The sequence below is a fragment of the Phocoena sinus genome, chromosome 16 (assembly GCF_008692025.1).
Source record: "Phocoena sinus isolate mPhoSin1 chromosome 16, mPhoSin1.pri, whole genome shotgun sequence".
Lineage (NCBI taxonomy): Eukaryota > Metazoa > Chordata > Mammalia > Artiodactyla > Phocoenidae > Phocoena > Phocoena sinus.
In genome coordinates, this window is record NC_045778.1 from 22754098 (window position 1) to 22771610 (window position 17513).

General features: G+C 51.3%; 1 protein-coding gene across 3 annotated transcripts in view; it reads left to right on the top strand.

Annotated features, from left to right (window-relative positions):
• PALD1 (phosphatase domain containing paladin 1) overlaps positions 1-17513 on the top strand; it is an 82758-nt gene that overhangs the window by 45302 nt on the left and 19943 nt on the right. For all 3 annotated transcript variants that reach the window (XM_032609289.1, XM_032609288.1, XM_032609290.1), the window contains exons 8-18: positions 542-693; positions 1060-1159; positions 1376-1480; positions 3395-3490; positions 3929-4057; positions 4532-4648; positions 4729-4884; positions 5197-5379; positions 6472-6612; positions 6847-6918; positions 16792-16932. In XM_032609289.1, the coding sequence (XP_032465180.1) occupies positions 542-693; positions 1060-1159; positions 1376-1480; positions 3395-3490; positions 3929-4057; positions 4532-4648; positions 4729-4884; positions 5197-5379; positions 6472-6612; positions 6847-6918; positions 16792-16932 (1392 nt within the window). The remainder of the gene's footprint in view (positions 1-541; positions 694-1059; positions 1160-1375; positions 1481-3394; positions 3491-3928; positions 4058-4531; positions 4649-4728; positions 4885-5196; positions 5380-6471; positions 6613-6846; positions 6919-16791; positions 16933-17513) is intronic.

Below are 17513 nucleotides of genomic sequence, written 5' to 3' on the forward strand. Positions count from 1 at the left end.
TCCATGGAGATGCCCTGGTAGCTGTGGCTTCTGGAAGAAGGCTGAGGGCGTGAGTGTGTGGGCTGTGTGTGTGTCTGGTGTGGGTGTGTATTTGTACATTCTCTAATGACAGAGCCCAGCGCTGACTGTCTGGAGGACTGGACTCTGGCTGTGGCTTGGCTGCTAACTTGCTGTGTGATCCTGGACAGATCTCCTAACTTCTAGGCCTCAAGTTCCTCATTTCTATATTGGAACTAAAAATTCTTACCTTCCAGGCTTCAGCTGATATCTCCTGAGTACTGGTGTTTCTGTCCCAACCCCCTTGGGAGGTCACCTTATTTAATTTGCCTCTCACAGCAGAGTAACTGTGGCCCTGTCCCCTCTGAGTAGTTCTCAGCTCCAGGGCCCTGGGAAGGAGGCAGGGCCTGTGCTCCTGGGACAGGTGGAGCAGATCGGGCCGTGGGGCTGGGCGGCCCATGTCATGATCCCCCAGCCCCAATTTGGTCCTCAGCCGAGGGCTTTCTGGTCACGCTGTTGCCTACTCTTCATGGCCCTTCCCCAGGAGACCCCCAGCCTGCTGCTGCTCCGGGAGGCCCACGGGCCTCCCCCTGCTCTCCTCTTCAGCTGCCAGACGGGCGTGGGCAGGACCAACCTGGGCATGGTTCTGGGCACCCTCATCCTGCTTCACCACAGTGGGACTGCCTCAAGGCCGGAGTGAGTGGCTAGTGGGACCCAGTGCCCCAGGGGACTGTGGGGATAAGGAGGGGAGGGCGGGGCTGCCCCACGTTGCCGGGGACACGTCAGAAGCCCAGAGCTACAGCTGGAAGTCGGGCAGCTGGGGTTCACTTCCCAGTTTGCTGCAGACTTCACTGGCTGACCTGGAGAAAGTCACTTGGCCTTTCTGGGCCCCAGTTTCCCCAGTGGAGCAAACGCCTCTTGTCTCCCCAACTGATTTGGAAGGAAAACTTGGAGCATGTAGTCCGGTGCCTCTCATCGGCCAGGTGAATGGGAGGGTGTCGACAGCGGGGCGTCCTCCAGTCCTGCGGGGGTGCTGACGAGGCTACTGCCCCTCCCTGTCAGGACTGCCCCTACGAAGACCAAGCCACTGCCCATGGAGCAGCTCCAGGTGGTCCAGAGCTTTCTCCACGTGGTGCCCCAGGGGAGGAGGATGGTGGAGGAGGTGAGCTAGGGGGCTGGGCAAGGAGCTGGGGGTGGGGCCGTGGAGGGGCACTCGCTCCCCTCACTGGGGGGCCTCTTCCTCCCCTGCCCGCTCCTTCCCTTCCCAGCCAGTCATTCTCTTTCCCCCGCTCTTCTCTTCTACCTCCTGCCATCTTTCCCTGGCCCTGCTCCATCCCTGCTGCCGTCCCCTCTTCCCTGCCCTGGTCTCTGGCACCAGGTGGACAGAGCCATCACCGCCTGTGCAGAGTTGCACGACCTGAAGGAAGTAGTCTTGGAACACCGGAGGGAGCTGGAAGGCAGCCCGCCGGAGACCCCGGCTCAGGTGAGGCATCGAGAGCCGCTGCTTTTGCCTGAGCCCGGCAGCCTTGTTTGGTTGGGCCTGTTGACGGGCCCCCTTCAGACTGGCTTTTCCTAATTGCTGCTTCTCCCATGAGCAGAGCAGTTTTCAGAGGAAGGGGAGATGGGGAGCTGGGCCTGCAGGAAGAGAGGAAGTTTACTTTCCCTGACCAGAGCCCCTTGCTGCAGAATAAACAGGATGGAGGAAGGGGCTGCTGGCAAGGTGCTGGGGGCCTCTGGCTCCAGATACTTCCCAGGCTGCTCCCGGCTCCCCCCGCAAATAAAAACCCTCGCTGTTCTTTGGGAAGGCCAAGATTTGGTCCAGCGGCTGATTCTGCAAGAGTGATGGGCTCTGGGCTGTCTCAGCAGGCCTGTCCCTGTGCTCTGGGGAGAGGAGGTTGGCTTGTTCGCACACAGCGCATGGAAAGAATCTAAAGCCCGCAGAGTCTTTTTCTTCTTTAACACTTAAAAAAGTGTTTTAAAGGCAATATTATATCATAGAAAATTGAGAAAATTGAGAGAAGGAATAAAACTGCCCGTCATCCAAGCCCAGCTGCCGTGAGCATTTTGGCTGCCTTCCTTCAGTTTTCATATATCTGATGTTCTTTTGTAGGTTGCCTAGGGCACGTCTATGTCCTGCTTATTTCACGTAACCCCGTCTCTTCCATGTCATACCTGCTTATCGTTGTTGAGGTTTACTGGCTGTGGAACCAAAGCCATTGCGAGGCTCAGCCATCATTGGCCCGATAGTTTAGGAGCAGAGCTCTGGCCCGATTGCCTGAGTTCTTTCTGTTCCTGGCTCTGCCACCTAGAGGCGTGTGGACCTGGGCAACCTGCTTCACTGCTCTGTGCCTCAGTTTCCCCACTCGTAAAATGAGGCCACTCACAATAACTACCCCATAGGGTTGTTGTGAGGATTAGGTGAGCTCAGGTCATAAGGCCTCAGAAGGGCGCCTGGCAGAGCAGGTGTTCCTCCTGGCCGTCACCTGCTGTGATCCTCAGGCCCCATCTAGTTGCGCAGTGGGGTCAAAGTAAGTACTTCGCATTGAACTACTGATGAGGCTTTTGTGTATTTAGGATTTTTCCCCTTATAAGGTCTAGATTAGGGGTTGACAGACGATGGCCCACGGGCCAAATCCAACCCACCACCTGTTTTGATAAATAAGTTTTGTTGGAACGAGGTCTTGCCCATCCATTTATGTACCGTCTCTGGCTCAACAGCGTGACAGAGTCCAGCTGTTGCAAGGCAGATCGTGTCGCCCACAAGCCTAGAAAATTTACTGTCTGGCCTTTTATAGAAATAAAAGTTTGCTGACCTCTGGCCTGGATTCCCAAAGATGGGGTTAAATTTCATCCAAGGGCATGACCTTTTTTTCGGGCCTGTACGAATCTCACTTGCCCTCTAGAAGGTGGTGCTGACTCAGCAGGGGAAACCTGAGATCCGAAGGTGAAGAGAGGGACCCTTGGAATTTTCTGTGACAGCCCCCTGCCCAGAGCACGCTGGGGTGGGGAGGGTCGCAGCTCTTAAGCGAGGGCCTCTGGTTCAGGGAAGGGTGTTTATACACTTGCTGCTTCAACACGGATTGTGGGCGACCCTGCATGGTGGGTGGCATCGGAGCAAAGTGGCGAGGCCCAGCCTGTCTCTGGGCACAGAGCCTCACCGAGAGCTGTAGTGCCTCCTGGGGTCACCAGTAGCTCTTCCTGCACCATGGATAAACCACAGCAAATGGGATAGGGTTGGAAGAACTTCCAACCTGGAGAAACAGGGTTATGAAGGGTGGGGGTAGATTGTCTAATGGGAATTTCTGAGGCTTAACTCCTGCCCTTCTGGGGATGGGGATGGGTGGCTTAGCAGCCCCATCTTTACTGCCCGCCCTCCTTCCTGGTCCCTTCCTCTCAGGAAAGCGGCAGCCAGCGCGGTGTCCGGCAGAGGGCGCTGCGGAGCCTGGAGCGATACTTCTACCTGGTCCTGTTTAACTACTATCTCCATGAACAGGTGGGGCAGGGGGATGAGCGGACCCATCCCCCTTTCTCCTGGGGCCCCTCCAGACTCCCCACCCAGTGACTGGCATGGGGTTGATGGGGACCCCTGTGGAGCCGGGGAGGGGAGTGGGGACATGTGTGTTGGTTCCAGAGGAAGGCGGGTTTGGGGGAGGCAAGGAGAGACCCAGATAGAGGGATGGTCCCCGAGCAGGTCAGGCAAAGGGAGGCCCCACGTCTCTTTCCTCTGGGCCCATCTCTGTACCCTTAGCCAGGGCATCGGGGCCTGGAGGGATCTCGCTTTGGATATCCCGGTCCTCTCTCCCCAGCCCCTCATCCCTGCTCTGGGCCGTGATGGGTATCTCTTGGGGTCCCCCGACCAGAGGGCAGGCAGGGAGAGTTTGGGATGGCCATGTGACCCTGAGCTCCCGTCTCTCCCTGCCTCGGGCTGCAGTACCCGTTGGCTTTTGCCCTCAGTTTCAGCCGCTGGCTGTGTGCCCGTCCCGAACTGTACCGCCTGCCTGTGACACTAAGCTCAGCGGGGCCTGTGGCCCCTGGGGACCTCATCACCACCGGCTCCCTGGTGAGTGTGCCTGGCTGGCTGGGGAAGTGGGCGTGGGTGTGGGCTGGCCCCGGGGTTGATTACAGCCTTGGTTCCTGTGGGGTTGGGCTAAGCATTGCCCTCACAGGAAGCAAAGGGTGGATGGCCCGTGAGGTGATGGGATCCTCCTGTGAACAAAACAGGGCCATTCTCAGGCCCTAAGAAGCATTTGCAGCTCTGGCTACGTTCCAGTACCCACTCCTCATTCTGAACCCCAAGCGCTCTGGGCTGGGAGTCAGGAGACCTGGTTCTGGTATCTTTGCCACCAGCCTCTCATCTTTGAGCCTCAGCTTCCTAATCTGGAGAGTGGGCACCATTGCACTTGCCCTTGCCAGGGTGGTTATGAGGCTCCAAGTGTGCAAAAGTGCTTTCTAAACTGTCAAGTGCTGGTCTCACCCCCAGGTTCTGAACCTCAGTCGGCCGCTGAGGGTCCCAGGCTTGCTTCTCTCCCAACAGGGGGCAGATGACCTCGTCTCCCCGGACGCACTCAGCACCGTCAGAGAGATGGACGTGGCCAACTTTCGGCGGGTGCCCCGTTTGCCCATCTATGGCACGGCCCAGCCCAGTGCCAAGGTGACCAGCCAGGGGGCCCACTTGTGGGGTGAGAAGAAGGGGGGTTGAGCTCTTTCACTGACGGCCATCTGTCCCCCCAGGCCCTGGGGAGTATCTTGGCCTACTTGACCGACACTAAGAGGAAGCTGCAGCAGGTCGTGTGGGTCAACCTGAGAGAGGAGGCTGTGCTGGAGTGTGACGGGCGCACCCACAGCCTGCGGTGGCCTGGGTCCCCCACGGCCCCTAGCCAGGTGGAGGTGAGGCCCTCCTGCCTTGTACGCACCCCTGCCTTGGAGGCCTTCTGGGGACTTGGCCTGAAAGGGTCTTCAGAAGCGTCTGTGCTCCTTTTGTACAGATGAAGAAACTGAGACCCCGAGAGGAGCGGTCTCAGGGAGTGGCTGACTCAGGACTCCCTTGCAGCCCTGGGTCTGGTTATAAACCTTGAGGCTTGAGAAGGGGGAGGGATGGGCCCGGAAGCCAGGACTATCCTGGCCGCAGAGGTGCTGGTCTTTCAGGGCTGGCCTGGGGGCTGCCGCGTGGCCTGAGCCCTCTGTCCCACCCTCCCCTAGAACCTGGAGACCCAGCTGAAGGCCCACCTGAGCATGCCTCCCTCAGGCACCCAGGGCCCACGGACCCGCAGGTTCCAGACATGCCTCACGACGCAGGAGGTCTTCAGCCAGCACCGTGGGGCCTGCCCCGGCCTTACCTACCACCGCGTCCCCATGCCAGACTTCTGTGCCCCCCGCGAGGAGGTGAGGGGGCTGCGTGGCTGAGGCCTCTGGGGAGGGAGAGGACGCCCCCGCCCCCCGCCTCCCTCGGGCCTGGGCCTTGGCTGTGGGCACAGCTCCCCAGAGGGACTAAGAGCTTGTTCTGCAGGGTTTCAGGTCGGCCTAGGTGGTTTATTCACATGCCTGCCAAGCTTCATGTTTGCGTGCACGCGCGTGCTTGTTTGTGTGTGTATTATGTGTTGTAGGTATGTGTGGGGTGGGTGAGCATGTCTGTGTGTGTTCAGAGTGGGTGTGGTTGTGGAGAGTGTGTGTGGTGTGTCTGTGTCTATGGAGGCTGTGCTGCGCCACTTGTCTTTACTGTGGGACGCGTGGAGAGCGTGTCTGGTGGGGAGCTGTGTGGTGTGTGTGTAGGGGGTTTGTGGAGGAGGGTGCTGGGGAATGCTGTGTGTGACTGAGGGAGTTCTGTGTGCATGTGGTATCTGTAGGTTTATGCCTGTGAATGTCTGTACGGTCTGTGGGTCTTTAAGGTTTGTGTGGTGTGTGTGCCTGGCATGTATTGTGTGGGGGTCGCTCTGTGCCTGTGTGATGTGTCAGTTCTTTGGGTGATGCGCCTGTGTCTGTCTGTCTGTGAGACGGGTGGTGACGGGGCTTGTATGGCCCCGTCACTTTGCTCTGTGGGTCTGGCTGCCCGTAGTTTGTTGCCCTCTGGTGGTCTCCCACTGCAGTGATCGGCTGAGGTTGGGATCTGGGTTGGGTCCACCTCAGGTGGGCAGTTGGGGTGGGGGTCCACGTGCAGCCCGGGGGCGCAGCACCTAGGAATGTGCTTGTTCTGCCTGGCAGATGGTGGGCACCAGGAACCTCAGGTGTGTGCCCGTGTCTGCTCGTACGTCCAATGCCTGGTTATATGGGAGTGTGGCTGTTTACGTGCACGTGGTCTTGTGTGTACTGCAGTGAGCTGAGTGTATGTGCATACAAGGTTGTGAGCCTGACACAGCCAGGCTCCGGGCAAACACTCCCAGGACAGCTGCCGGGGTTGCCATTTGGAGGGATGGGCCATCTTGGGAGTCTGTGCAGCTGGGAGTACCCACTGACTCAGACCTCGGTCTTCCTGTGCAGGATTTTGACCGGCTGCTGGGGACCCTGCAGGCTGCCCTCGCCAAGGACCCGGGTTCCGGCTTCGTGTTCAGCTGCCTCAGCGGCCAGGGCCGGACCACGACCGCCATGGTGGTGGCCGTGCTTGCCTTCTGGCACATCCGAGTATGTGTGGCCTCCTGTGTGAGGACAGGGCTCTGCCCAGGCAGGGTGGGCATTTGGTCCCTGGGGACACTGGCTGTGGCAGGAAGGTGTGGTCCCAGAGCCCCCTCTCATCAGCCCTGGGCAGACGGCGCGTGGGCCGGCAGACCCCCGGCACGGGCTCCAGCTGTGGGCAGAGCTGGGAGAGGGTGCGGTCTGGTAGCCATGCTTCCGGTCCCAGCAGCTGTCCTCCCTTAGGGCTTCCCCGAGGTGGGTGAGGAGGAGCTCGTGAGCGTGCCCGATGCCAAGTTCACCAAGGGCGAGTTTGAGGTGAGCATGCCCCGTGGGGTCCCCAGGGGACACCTGGGGGAGGGGAGGGGTGAGTCTTGCTGGCAGGTTGGGGGGAGATCTTCAAAGCTCCTCCTAAGGCCATTACCTTATTCTACCTCATCGTATCAGTCCTTCTCTGTCCCCATTTCACAGATGAGCAAACAGGGCACAGGGTAGCTTGGCTCTGGGCCCTGGCAGATGGTGTTTGGAGAAGAGGGGGCGGATCCCCCCCACTCCTCCTGGCCCTGCTGCTGGGCTCCTGGCCACCATCTTGTCTGGGTAACACTGACGACCACCTCACGGGCACCTGGGACCCAGCTGTGGTTGGTGACCCTGGTGCCGGGCCCCGGACCACCCTACCCCACCCCCATTTCAATTCAGGGCACTGGATGGACAGTGCTAACGTCTCACATTTAGCCATCCATGTATTGCACCTCATGTGCCTCATGTCGTGTTCCCTGACACCCTGTAAGTAGGTGGCAGTGTCCCCGTCTTACACATGGGGCAAGTGGAACTCAGAGTTGGCACGTGGCTGCCCGGTGTCGGTGTTGTGGTCGGCTCCTGCCTACCTGGCCGGCCTGGCCAGTGCCCCTTCCCTGCCCTCCCTACTGTCCTGACACCCTGGCCTCCATGCAGCTCCTCAAACTCACCAAGCGCTTTCAGCTTCTGGGCCTTTGCATATGCTTTTCCCTTGCCCTGGACCACTTCTCTCTTCCTTCTTCTGGCTGATTCTTTTCTTTTTAATTTCTTATTGTGGTAAAACGTACATAACACAAAATTTACCATTTTAACCATTTTTCAGTGTACAGCTCTGTGGCATTAAGTACATTCACATTATTGTGCAACCATCACCACCATCTCCAGAACTTTTTCCTTAGGCCAAATTGACCGTATCCATTAAACACTAACTGCCCATCTCCCCTCCCCCAGCCCCTGGCAGCCACCATTCCGCTTTCTATCTCTGAATTTGACTGGGTCTCTGGGTCTCTGAATTTGACTATTTTATATACCTCATGTGAGGAGAATCATACAGTGTTTGTCCTTTTGTGACTGGCTTATTGCACTTAGCATAATAGCATCCAGTTTCATCCGTGGTGCAGCATGTGTCACAATTTGCGTTTTTAAAAGGCTGAGTAGCATTCCATTGTAAGTATCGACCACAGTTTGTTTATCCATTCATCTGTCCGTGGGCACTTACGTTGTCTTCACCTTTGGGCCACTGTGAATCACGCTGCTGTGAACATGGGTGTACACATATCTGTTTGAGTCTTTGCTTTCAATTCCAGAAGTGGAATCACTGGATCAACTGGTAATTCACTGTTTAAATTTTGAGGAACTGCCATATTGTTTTCCACAGCAGGTGCACCATATACATTCCTGCCAGCAAAGCACAAGGGTTCCAGTTCCTCCACATTCTTGCCAACACTTGTTGTTTTTTTTTTTTTTTTTTTGATAATAGCCTTCCTAGTAGGTATGAAGTGACATCTCACTGTGGTGTTGATTTGAATTTCCCCACCGACTAGTGATGTTGAACATTGTTCCATTTGTTTTATGGCCATTTTTGTACCTTTCTTGGAGAAATGCCTATCTGAATTCTTTGCCCATTTTTGATTTGAGTTTTGTTATTGTTGAGTTGTAGGAACTCTTTATATATTCTGGATATCAATCCCTTGTTAGATACGTGATAGTTCGGTGGGTTGCCTTTTTACTCTATTGATAGTGTCCTTTCATGCAAAAATTTTTAATTTTGATGAAAATCAATTTGTCTGTTTTTTCTGGTTTCCTGTGCTTTTGGTGTCATATCCAAGAAGTCATTGCTAAATGCAACGTTATGAAGCTTTTCTTCTAAGAATTTTATGGTTTTAGCTCTTACATTGAGGTCTTTGATCCATTTTGAATTAATTTTATTTTTTTAGTTTAATTTTATTTTTTTAATATAGCAGGTTCTTATTAGTTATCCATTTTATACATATTAGTGTATATATGTCAATCCCAATCTCCCAATTCATCACACCACCACCCCACCACCACCACTTTCCCCCCTTGGTGTCCATACGTTTGTTCTCTCCATCTGTGTCTCCATGTCTGCCCTGCAAACCGGTTCATCTGTGCCATTTTTCTAGGTTCCACATATATGTGTTAATATTACAATATTTGTTTTTCTCTTTCTGACTTACTTCACTCTGTATGACAGTCTCTAGATCCATCCACATCTCTACAAACGACCCAATTTCGGTCCTTTTTATGGCTGAGTAATATTCCATTGAATATATGTACCACATCTTCTTTATCCTTTTGTCTGTTGATGGGCATTTAGGTTGCTTCCATGACCTGGCTATTGTAAATAGTGCTGCAGTGAACATTGGGGTGCATGTGTCTTTTTCTTTCTTTTTTATTTGCGGTACGCGGGCCTCTCACTGTTGTGGCCTCTCCTGTTGCGGAGCACAGGCTCCGGACGCGCAGGCTCAGCGGCCATGGCTCATGGGCCCAGCCGCTCCGCGGCATGTGGGATCTTCTCAGACTGGGGCATGAACCCGTGTCCCCTGCATCAGCAGGCGGACTCTCAACCACTGTGCCACCAGGGAAGCCCCCATGTGTCTTTTTGAATTATGGTTTTCTCTGGGTATATGCCCAGTAGTGGGATTGCTGGGTCATATGTTAATTCTATTTTTAGTTTTTTAAGGAACCTCCATACTGTTCTCCATAGCGGCGGTATCAATTTACATTCCCACCAACAGTGCAAGAGGGTTCCCATTTGTCCACACCCTCTCCAGCATTTGTTGTTTGTAGATTTTCTGATGATGCCCATTCTAACTGGTGTGAGGTGATACCTCATTGTAGTTTTGATTTGCATTTCTCTAATAATTAGTGATGTTGAGCAGCTTTTCACGTGCTTCTTGGCCACCTGTATGTCTTCTTTGGAGAAATGTCTATTTAGGTCTTCTGCCCATTTTTGGATTGGGTTGTTTGTTTTCTTAATATTGAGCTGCGTGAGCTATTTATATATTTTGGAGATTAATCCTTTGTCTGTTGATTTGTTTGCAAATATTTTCTCCCATTCTGAGGGTTGTCTTTTCGTCTTGTTTGCAGTTTCCGTTCCTTTGCAAAAGCTTTTAAGTTTCATTAGGTCCCATTTGTTCATTTTTGTTTTTGTTTCCATTACTCTAGGAGGTGGATCAAAAAAGATCTTGCTGTGATTTATGTCACAGAGTGTTCTTCCTATGTGTTCCTCTAAGACTTTTATAGTGTCCAGTCTTAACATTTAGGTCCATTTTGAGTTTATTTTTGTGTATGGTATTAAGGAGTGTTCTAATTTCATTCTTTTACATGTAGCTGTCCAGTTTTCCCAGCACCAGTTATTGAAGAGACTGTCTTCTCCATTGTATGTCCTTGCCTCCTTTGTCATAGATTAGTTGACCATAGGTGTGTGGGTTTATCTCTGGGCTTTCTATCCCATTCCATTGATCTATAGTTCTGTTTTTGTGCCATACCATTATTGTCTTGATTAGTGTAGCTTTGTAGTATAGTCTGAAGTCAGAGAGTCTGATTCCTCCAGCTCCGTTTTTTTTCCCTCAAGACTGCTTTGGCTATTTGGGGTCTTTTGTGTCTCCATACAGATTTTAAGATTTTTTTGTTCTAGTTCTGTAAAAAATGCAATTGGTAATTTGACAGGGATTGCATTGAATCTGTAGATTGCTTTGGGTAGTATAGTCATTTTCACAATATTGACTCTTCCAATCCAAAAACATGGTATATCTCTCCCTCTATTTGTATCATCTTTAATTTCTTTCATCAGTGTCTCATAGTTTTCTGCATACAGGTCTTTTGTCTCCTTAGGTAGGTTTACTCCTAGGTATTTTTTTCCTTTTGCTGCAGTGGTATATGAGAGTGTTTCCTTAATTTCTCTTTCAGATTTTTCATCATTAGTGTACAGGAATGCACGAGATTTCTGTGCATTAATTTTGTTTCCTGCAACCTTACCAAATTCATTGATTGGGTCTAGTAGTTTTCTGGTGGCATCTTTAGGATTCTCTATGTATATATAGTATCATGTCATCTGCAAACAGTGACAGTTTTACTTCTTCTTTTCCACTTGTATTCCTTTTATTTCTTTTCTGATTGCCATGGCTAGGATTTCTAAAACTATGTTGAGTAACAGTGGCGAGAATGGACATCCTTGTCTTGTTCCTGGTCTTAGAGGAGGTGCTTTCAGGTTTTCACCATTGAGAATGATGTTTGCTGTGGGTTTGTCGTATATGGCCTTTATTTTGTTGAGGTAGGTTCCCTCTATGCCCACTTTCTGGAGAGCTTTTATCGTAAATGAGTGTTGAATTTTGTCAAAAGCTTTCTCTGCATCTACTGAGATGATCATATGGTTTTTCTTCTTCAGTTTGTTAATATGATGTATCACATTGATTGATTTGCATATATTGAAGAGTCCTTGCATCCCTGGGATAAATCCCACTTGATCATGGTGTATGATCCTTTTAATGTGTTGTTGGATTCTGTTTGCTAGTATTTTGTTGAGGATATTTGTGTCTATATTCATCAGTGATATTGGTCTGTAATTTTTTTGTATTATCTTTGTCTGGTTTTGGTATCAGGGTGATGGTGGCCTCATAGAATGAGTTTGGGAGTGTTCCTTCCTCTGCAGTTTTTTGAAAGAGTTTGAGAAGGATGGATGTTAGCGCTTCTCTAAATGTTTGACAGAATTCGCCTGTGAAGCCATCTGATCCTGGGCTTTTGTTTGTTGGAAGATTTTTAATCACAGTTTCAATTTCAGTGCTTGTGATTGGCCTGTTCATATTTTCTGTCTCTTCCTGGTTCAGTCTCGGAACATTGTGCTTTTCTAAGAATTTGTCCATTTCTTCCAGGTTGTCCATTTTGTTGGCACAGAGTCACTTGTAGTAGTCTCTTAGGATGCTTTGTATTTCTCTGGCGTCTGTTTTAACTTCTCCTATTTCATTTCTAATTTTATTGATTTGAGTCCTCTCCCTCCTTTTCTTGATGAGTCTGGCTAATGGTTTATCAATTTTGTTTATCTTCTCTAAGAACCAGCTTTTAGTTTTATTGATCTTTGCTATTGTTTTCTTTGTTTCTATTTCATTTATTTCTGTTCTGATCTTTATGATTTCTTTCCTGCTACTAACTTTGAGTTTTATTTGTTCTTCTTTCTCTAGTCCCTTTAGGTGTAAGGTTAGATTGTTTATTTGAGATTTTTCTTGTTTCTTTTCCCCTCTTAGAACTGCTTTTGCTGCATCCCATAGGTCCCGTAGGTTTTGGATCATCATGTTTTCGTTGTCATTTGTCTCTAGGTATTTTTTGATTTCCTCTTTGATTTCTTCAGTGATCCTATTTAGTAACGTATTGTTTAGCCTCCATGTGTTTGTGTTTTTTACGTTTTTTTCTCTGTAATTGATTTCTAATCTCATAGCATTGTGGTCAGAAAAGATGCTTGATATGATTTCAATTTTCTTAAATTTACTGAGGCTTGATTTGTGATCCAAGATGTGATCTATCTTGGAGAATGTTCCGTGTACACTTGAGAAGAAAGTATAATCTGTTTTTGGATGGAATGTCGTATAAATATCAATTAAATCTATCTGGTCTGTTGTGTCATTTAAAGCTTGTGTTTCCTTATTAATTTTCTGTTTGGATGATCTGTCCATTGGTGTAAGTGAGGTGTTAAAGTCCCCCACTATTATTGTGTTACTGTCGATTTCCTCTTTTATAGCTGTTAGCAGTTGCCTTATGTATTGAGGTGCTTCTATGTTGGGTGCATATATATTTATAATTGTTATATCTTCTTCTTGGATTGATCCCTTGATCATTATGTAGTGTCCTTCCTTGCCTCTTGTGACGTTCTTTTTTTTAAAGTCTTTTATCTGATATGAGTATTGCTACTCCAGCTCTCTTTTGATTTCCATTTGCATGGAATATCTTTTTCCATCCTCTCACTTTCAGTGTGTATGTGTCCCTAGGTCTGAAGTGGGTCTCTTGTAGACAGCATATATATGGGTCATGTTTTTGTATCCATTCAGTGAGCCTGTGTCTTTTGGTTGGACATTTAATCCATTCACGTTTAAGGTAATTATTGATATGTATGTTCCTATTACCATTTTCTTAATTGTTTTGGGTTTTTTTTTTTTTGTGGTACATGGGCCTCTCACCGCTGTGGCCTCTCCCGTTGCGGGGCACAGGCTCCGGACGTGCAGGCTCAGCGGCCATGGCTTACGGGCCCAGCCGCTCCGCGGCATGTGGGAGCCTCCCAGACCGGGGCACGAACCCGCGTCCCCTGCATCGGCAGGCGGACTCTCAACCACTGCGCCACCAGGGAAGCCCATTGGGTTTGTTTTTGTAGGTCCTTTTCTTCTCTGTGTTTCCCACTTAGAGAAGTTCCTTTAGCATTTGTTGTAGAGCTGGTTTGGTGGTGCTGAATTCTCTTAGCTTTTGCTTATCTGTAAAGTTTTTGATTTCTCCGTTGAATCTGAATGAGATCCTTGCCGGGTAGAGTAATCTTGGTTGTAGGTTCTTCCCTTTCATCACTTTAAATGTGTCATGCCACTCCCTTCTGGCTTGTAGAGTTTCTGCTGAGAAATCAGCTGTTAACCTTATGTGAGTTCCCTTGTATGTTATTTGTCTTTTTTCCCTTGCTCCTTTCAATAATTTTTCTTTGTCTTTAATTTTTGTCAGTTTGATTACTACTTTGTGTCTCGGTGTGTTTCTCCTTGGGTTTCTCCTGCCTGGGACTCTCTGCGCTTTGTGGATTTGGGTGGCTGTTTCCTTTCCCATGTTAGACCCGTTTTTGACTACAGTCTCTTCAAATATTTTCTCGGGTCTTTTCTCTCTCTGTTCTCCTCCTGGGACCCTTATAATGCGAATGTTGTTGCGTTTAATGTTGTCTGAGAGGTCTCTTAGGCTGTCTTAATTTCTTTTGATTCTTTTTTCTTTATTCTGTTCCACGGCAGTGAATTCCACCATGCTGTCTTCCAGGTCACTTGTCCGTTCTTCTGCCTCAGTTATTCTGCTATTGATTCCTTCTAGTGTATTTTTCATTTCACTTATTGTATTTTCATCTCTGTTTGTTTGTTCTTTAATTCTTCTAGGTCTTTGTTAAACATTTCTTGCATCTTCTTGATCTTTGCCTCCGTTCTTTTCCCGAGGTCCTGGATCATCTTCACTATCATTATTCTGAATACTTTTTCTGGAAGGTTGCCTATCTCCACTTCATTTAGTTGTTTTTCTGGGGTTTTATCTTGTTCCTTCATCTGGTACGCAGCCCTCTGCCTTTTGTTCTTGTCTATCTTTCTGTCTGAATTAATTTTTGTATATGGTATACGGTAAGGGTCCAAGTTCATTCTTTTGCATGTGGATATCCAGTTTTCCCAGCACCATTTTTTGAAAAGAATGTCCCTTCCCCATCGAATGGTTTTGCAAAAATCATTTGACCGTATACACGAGGGTTTATTTCCAAGTCTACATGTCTGTCCCTCAGATGTGATAGTTAGAACTCTCTCTACTCACACCTGGTCCTGTGCCAGGAGCTCTGAGTGTGCTCCCTTCTTCACCCTTCACAGCTCCCAAGGGTTAGGTGCCCTCCTGTGCCAGGAGCTCTGAGTGTGCTCCCTTCTTCACCCTTCACAGCTCCCAAGGGTTAGGTGCCCTTACTACTCCCAGTTGATAGATGAGGAAACTGAGGTGCTGGGAGCCAAGCTCATCACCCTAGAACCACGTCAGAGAGGTGATGGGGTCAGGGCACAAGCCAGGTAGTTGACCTCTGAATCTGTGTTCTAAAGTTACATCATGTGACCCAAGGATGCCCCTGTATCCCCATCCTTAGCCACCCCAAGACATGCTCATGTCTAGACCAGCTTCCTTTGTAATTAATTCAGGCCTGTGGAGCCCACAGTCCAGTGGGGAACATTCAATAGACTGTGAAGAGTGCTGAAATAGACATTGGTTCTGAGCGCCAAAGGTGCAGCTGGGGGAGCCCAAGAGGGCTTTGTGGAGGAGGTGACATTTGAGTGCATTTTAGAAAGATGAGTGAGTCTCCTGGGGCTGGGGGGAGGGATAGTGTGCAGAGGGGATCAAACGTGCAAAGGAGGGAGTCTGGAAGGGGCAGGACCTGTGGAAGGCTGCAGTTGGCCAGAATGGAAGGAGGCAGGGCTGAGGTGGGGGCCCTGACTGTGAGGACCCTGGAAGACCACACTGTGTGATTGACCTTAACCTTGGGGTCAGCAGAGAAGTAGGGGAGGTCGTGATCAGATTCTCATTCTGGAGGCCAGTGTGTGGAGGAGGGTGTGGAGAGGAGAGCCCGGGGCCTGAGTGAGGCGGGGGCCACCTGGTGAACAGGAGTCCAGTCACTATTGGCTGGTCTTGGGGGCCATTGGTTGTGAGGCAAAGAGGGAAGACACCCAGGATGACCTCAGGTTTCTGGCTGGCGCTGGTGACAGCCAAGGAGATGAAGAATTCAAGGGGAGGAGCAATTTAGGGGGAGAGGCTAGGAGTTTGGTTTGTTGCATTTGAAAAAGCTGTAGCCCTCTGCCTGGGGAACTGCCCCTGGGCCATCCTGGGGACCTACCTGTGGTCCACACTCCTCTCAAATGAGATGTCCGACCCAGAGCTTGGGATCCGGATGTGGCCTGAGCCGGATTAGCCGAGGGTCCTCCCGGGTGATGGATCCTCTTTTCCCACCGGGCTGTAGCTCCACCCCTGCCGGTGTGCCGGCCCTGGGCCAGTTCCTTCTGAGAAACGCAGGGGTGAGGGAGCACCCTGCCTGCCACGATCCCGCTAGGGCCCAGTTGTGGAGATGGGTCAGATTGAGAGAAGAGCTGAGTTGGGTAGGGTTTTGGTCTTTTGTTCATTTAGCATCGTCTGCGGGGCACCTCCTAGGTGGAAAAGCTATTGCTCTCGGGGATTAGGGAGCTTCTTGTCTGGTGGGGAGCAGATGTGAACAAGTGGGGACACGGATGGATGGGATGGATGAGTAGGTGGAGGTCGACTTCGGGGCTGTGAAAGGACCAAGCGGGCTGCTGGGGTGACTGAGGGGGCTCCAAGAAGGCGTTGGAGCCCTGGGGGGGTGGGTTATGAGGGAGGCTGGGAGGCAGGTGGGGTCAGGCACTGGGGGACCTTGTAGACGTGGGGAAGCTTTCGGTTTTTATGTTGAGTGCAAGGGAGCCAGGAAGAGACTGAAGCCCAGGAATTACACAAACAGGACGTGCTCACACTTACACTTTCCTATGGCCTCTCTGGCTACCAGCGAGGAGAAGGAGGGGCTGCTGCAGTGGGGGTGGGAGGTGCTGGAGGCTTGGGTTGGTGCTGGCGCAGGGGTTGCAGGGTAGGCACATCCAGAGGGGGGTCCGCAGGGGTGTGGTCGGGAGGGTGACTGTGGGGAGAAGCCCTGCCCTGCGGAGTGATCTTAACGGGCCTCAGTTTCCCCAAGTAAAGGGGGGCTTACTTCAGATGAGCGGTGTCCACACTGGGTTCCCCAGAGCTGGGTGTTTTCCGAAGTGTCTGGGGGCTGCTGCCAGGTGGAGGGAGAGCCAGCGAGGCCCCAGCTTAGGCCTGTCCTGTATCCCCGCCTCGCCCCGCCAGCCCCAGTTACATGACAGCTATCTGTTTTATGGGTTAGAGTCCTGGATAAGGCTTCGTTTGAAGCAAGGTTCCTGCTGCTTAAAAAATAAGCACCTCTGGAGCCCTGGCCTCAGAGATACGGAGGAACGCCCTTGTTCCCCGCCCCCATCTGAGAAGCAAGGAGTGGTCAGGGCCTGGGCCTTGAGGCCAGTGCGGCCCTTGGTGTGGGTGAACCTGTTGCCGGGGCTAGAGGCCCCCCCCTTGGTCGTCTCTCTGCTCATTCCCCTCCTCTGGTCCCAGGTGGTGATGAAGGTGGTGCAGCTGCTGCCTGATGGGCACCGCGTGAAGAAGGAGGTGGACGCGGCCCTGGACACGGTCAGTGAGACCATGACGCCCATGCACTACCACCTGCGGGAGATCATCATCTGCACCTACCGCCAGGTGAGCCTCGGCCCCGGCCCGGCTGCCGTCCCCACGTGCACAGCCCAGGAGGCGGCCACCGTCGGTGTGAGGGCTGGGGGCCCCATGGTCACTTCTTCACCTTCTGGAAGCGGAGGTGATCCCTGACATGGAAAGACGGCCAGCCCCGGCTCGTCCCGGCTGCGCTCTAGAGCGCTCGGTGGGGTGTGTGCGGGGGTGAGGTTCAGGGTATTTAGCAGCTGCTGCGGCTCTGGGACCCGTCAAGGATGTGACCGGTCAGAGGAGCACCCTGTCCTAGATCCCTGTGGTGCCAGGCATTCACTCTCCAGTTTCTGGGCCCTGGGGGCCCTGGGGACCCTGGGCAAGAGGCAGGTTGGTAGATGGGTCCTGGAGAGTGGCTGTTTAATATCCGGCGGGGAAGCCGTCAGTGTTTTCACAGCTGATGCTGCCTGAGGGACTGGGCATTCAATAATACAAACCAGAAGTTTTCTAAAGAAGTCCAGATTTCATATAAACATTCAGATTTTTAGCCTATCTAGAAAAAATGTGCCCTCCAGTCGGCTGTGGTTCCCCGTGCTCTGTCACATGGGGCCCAGCTGGTG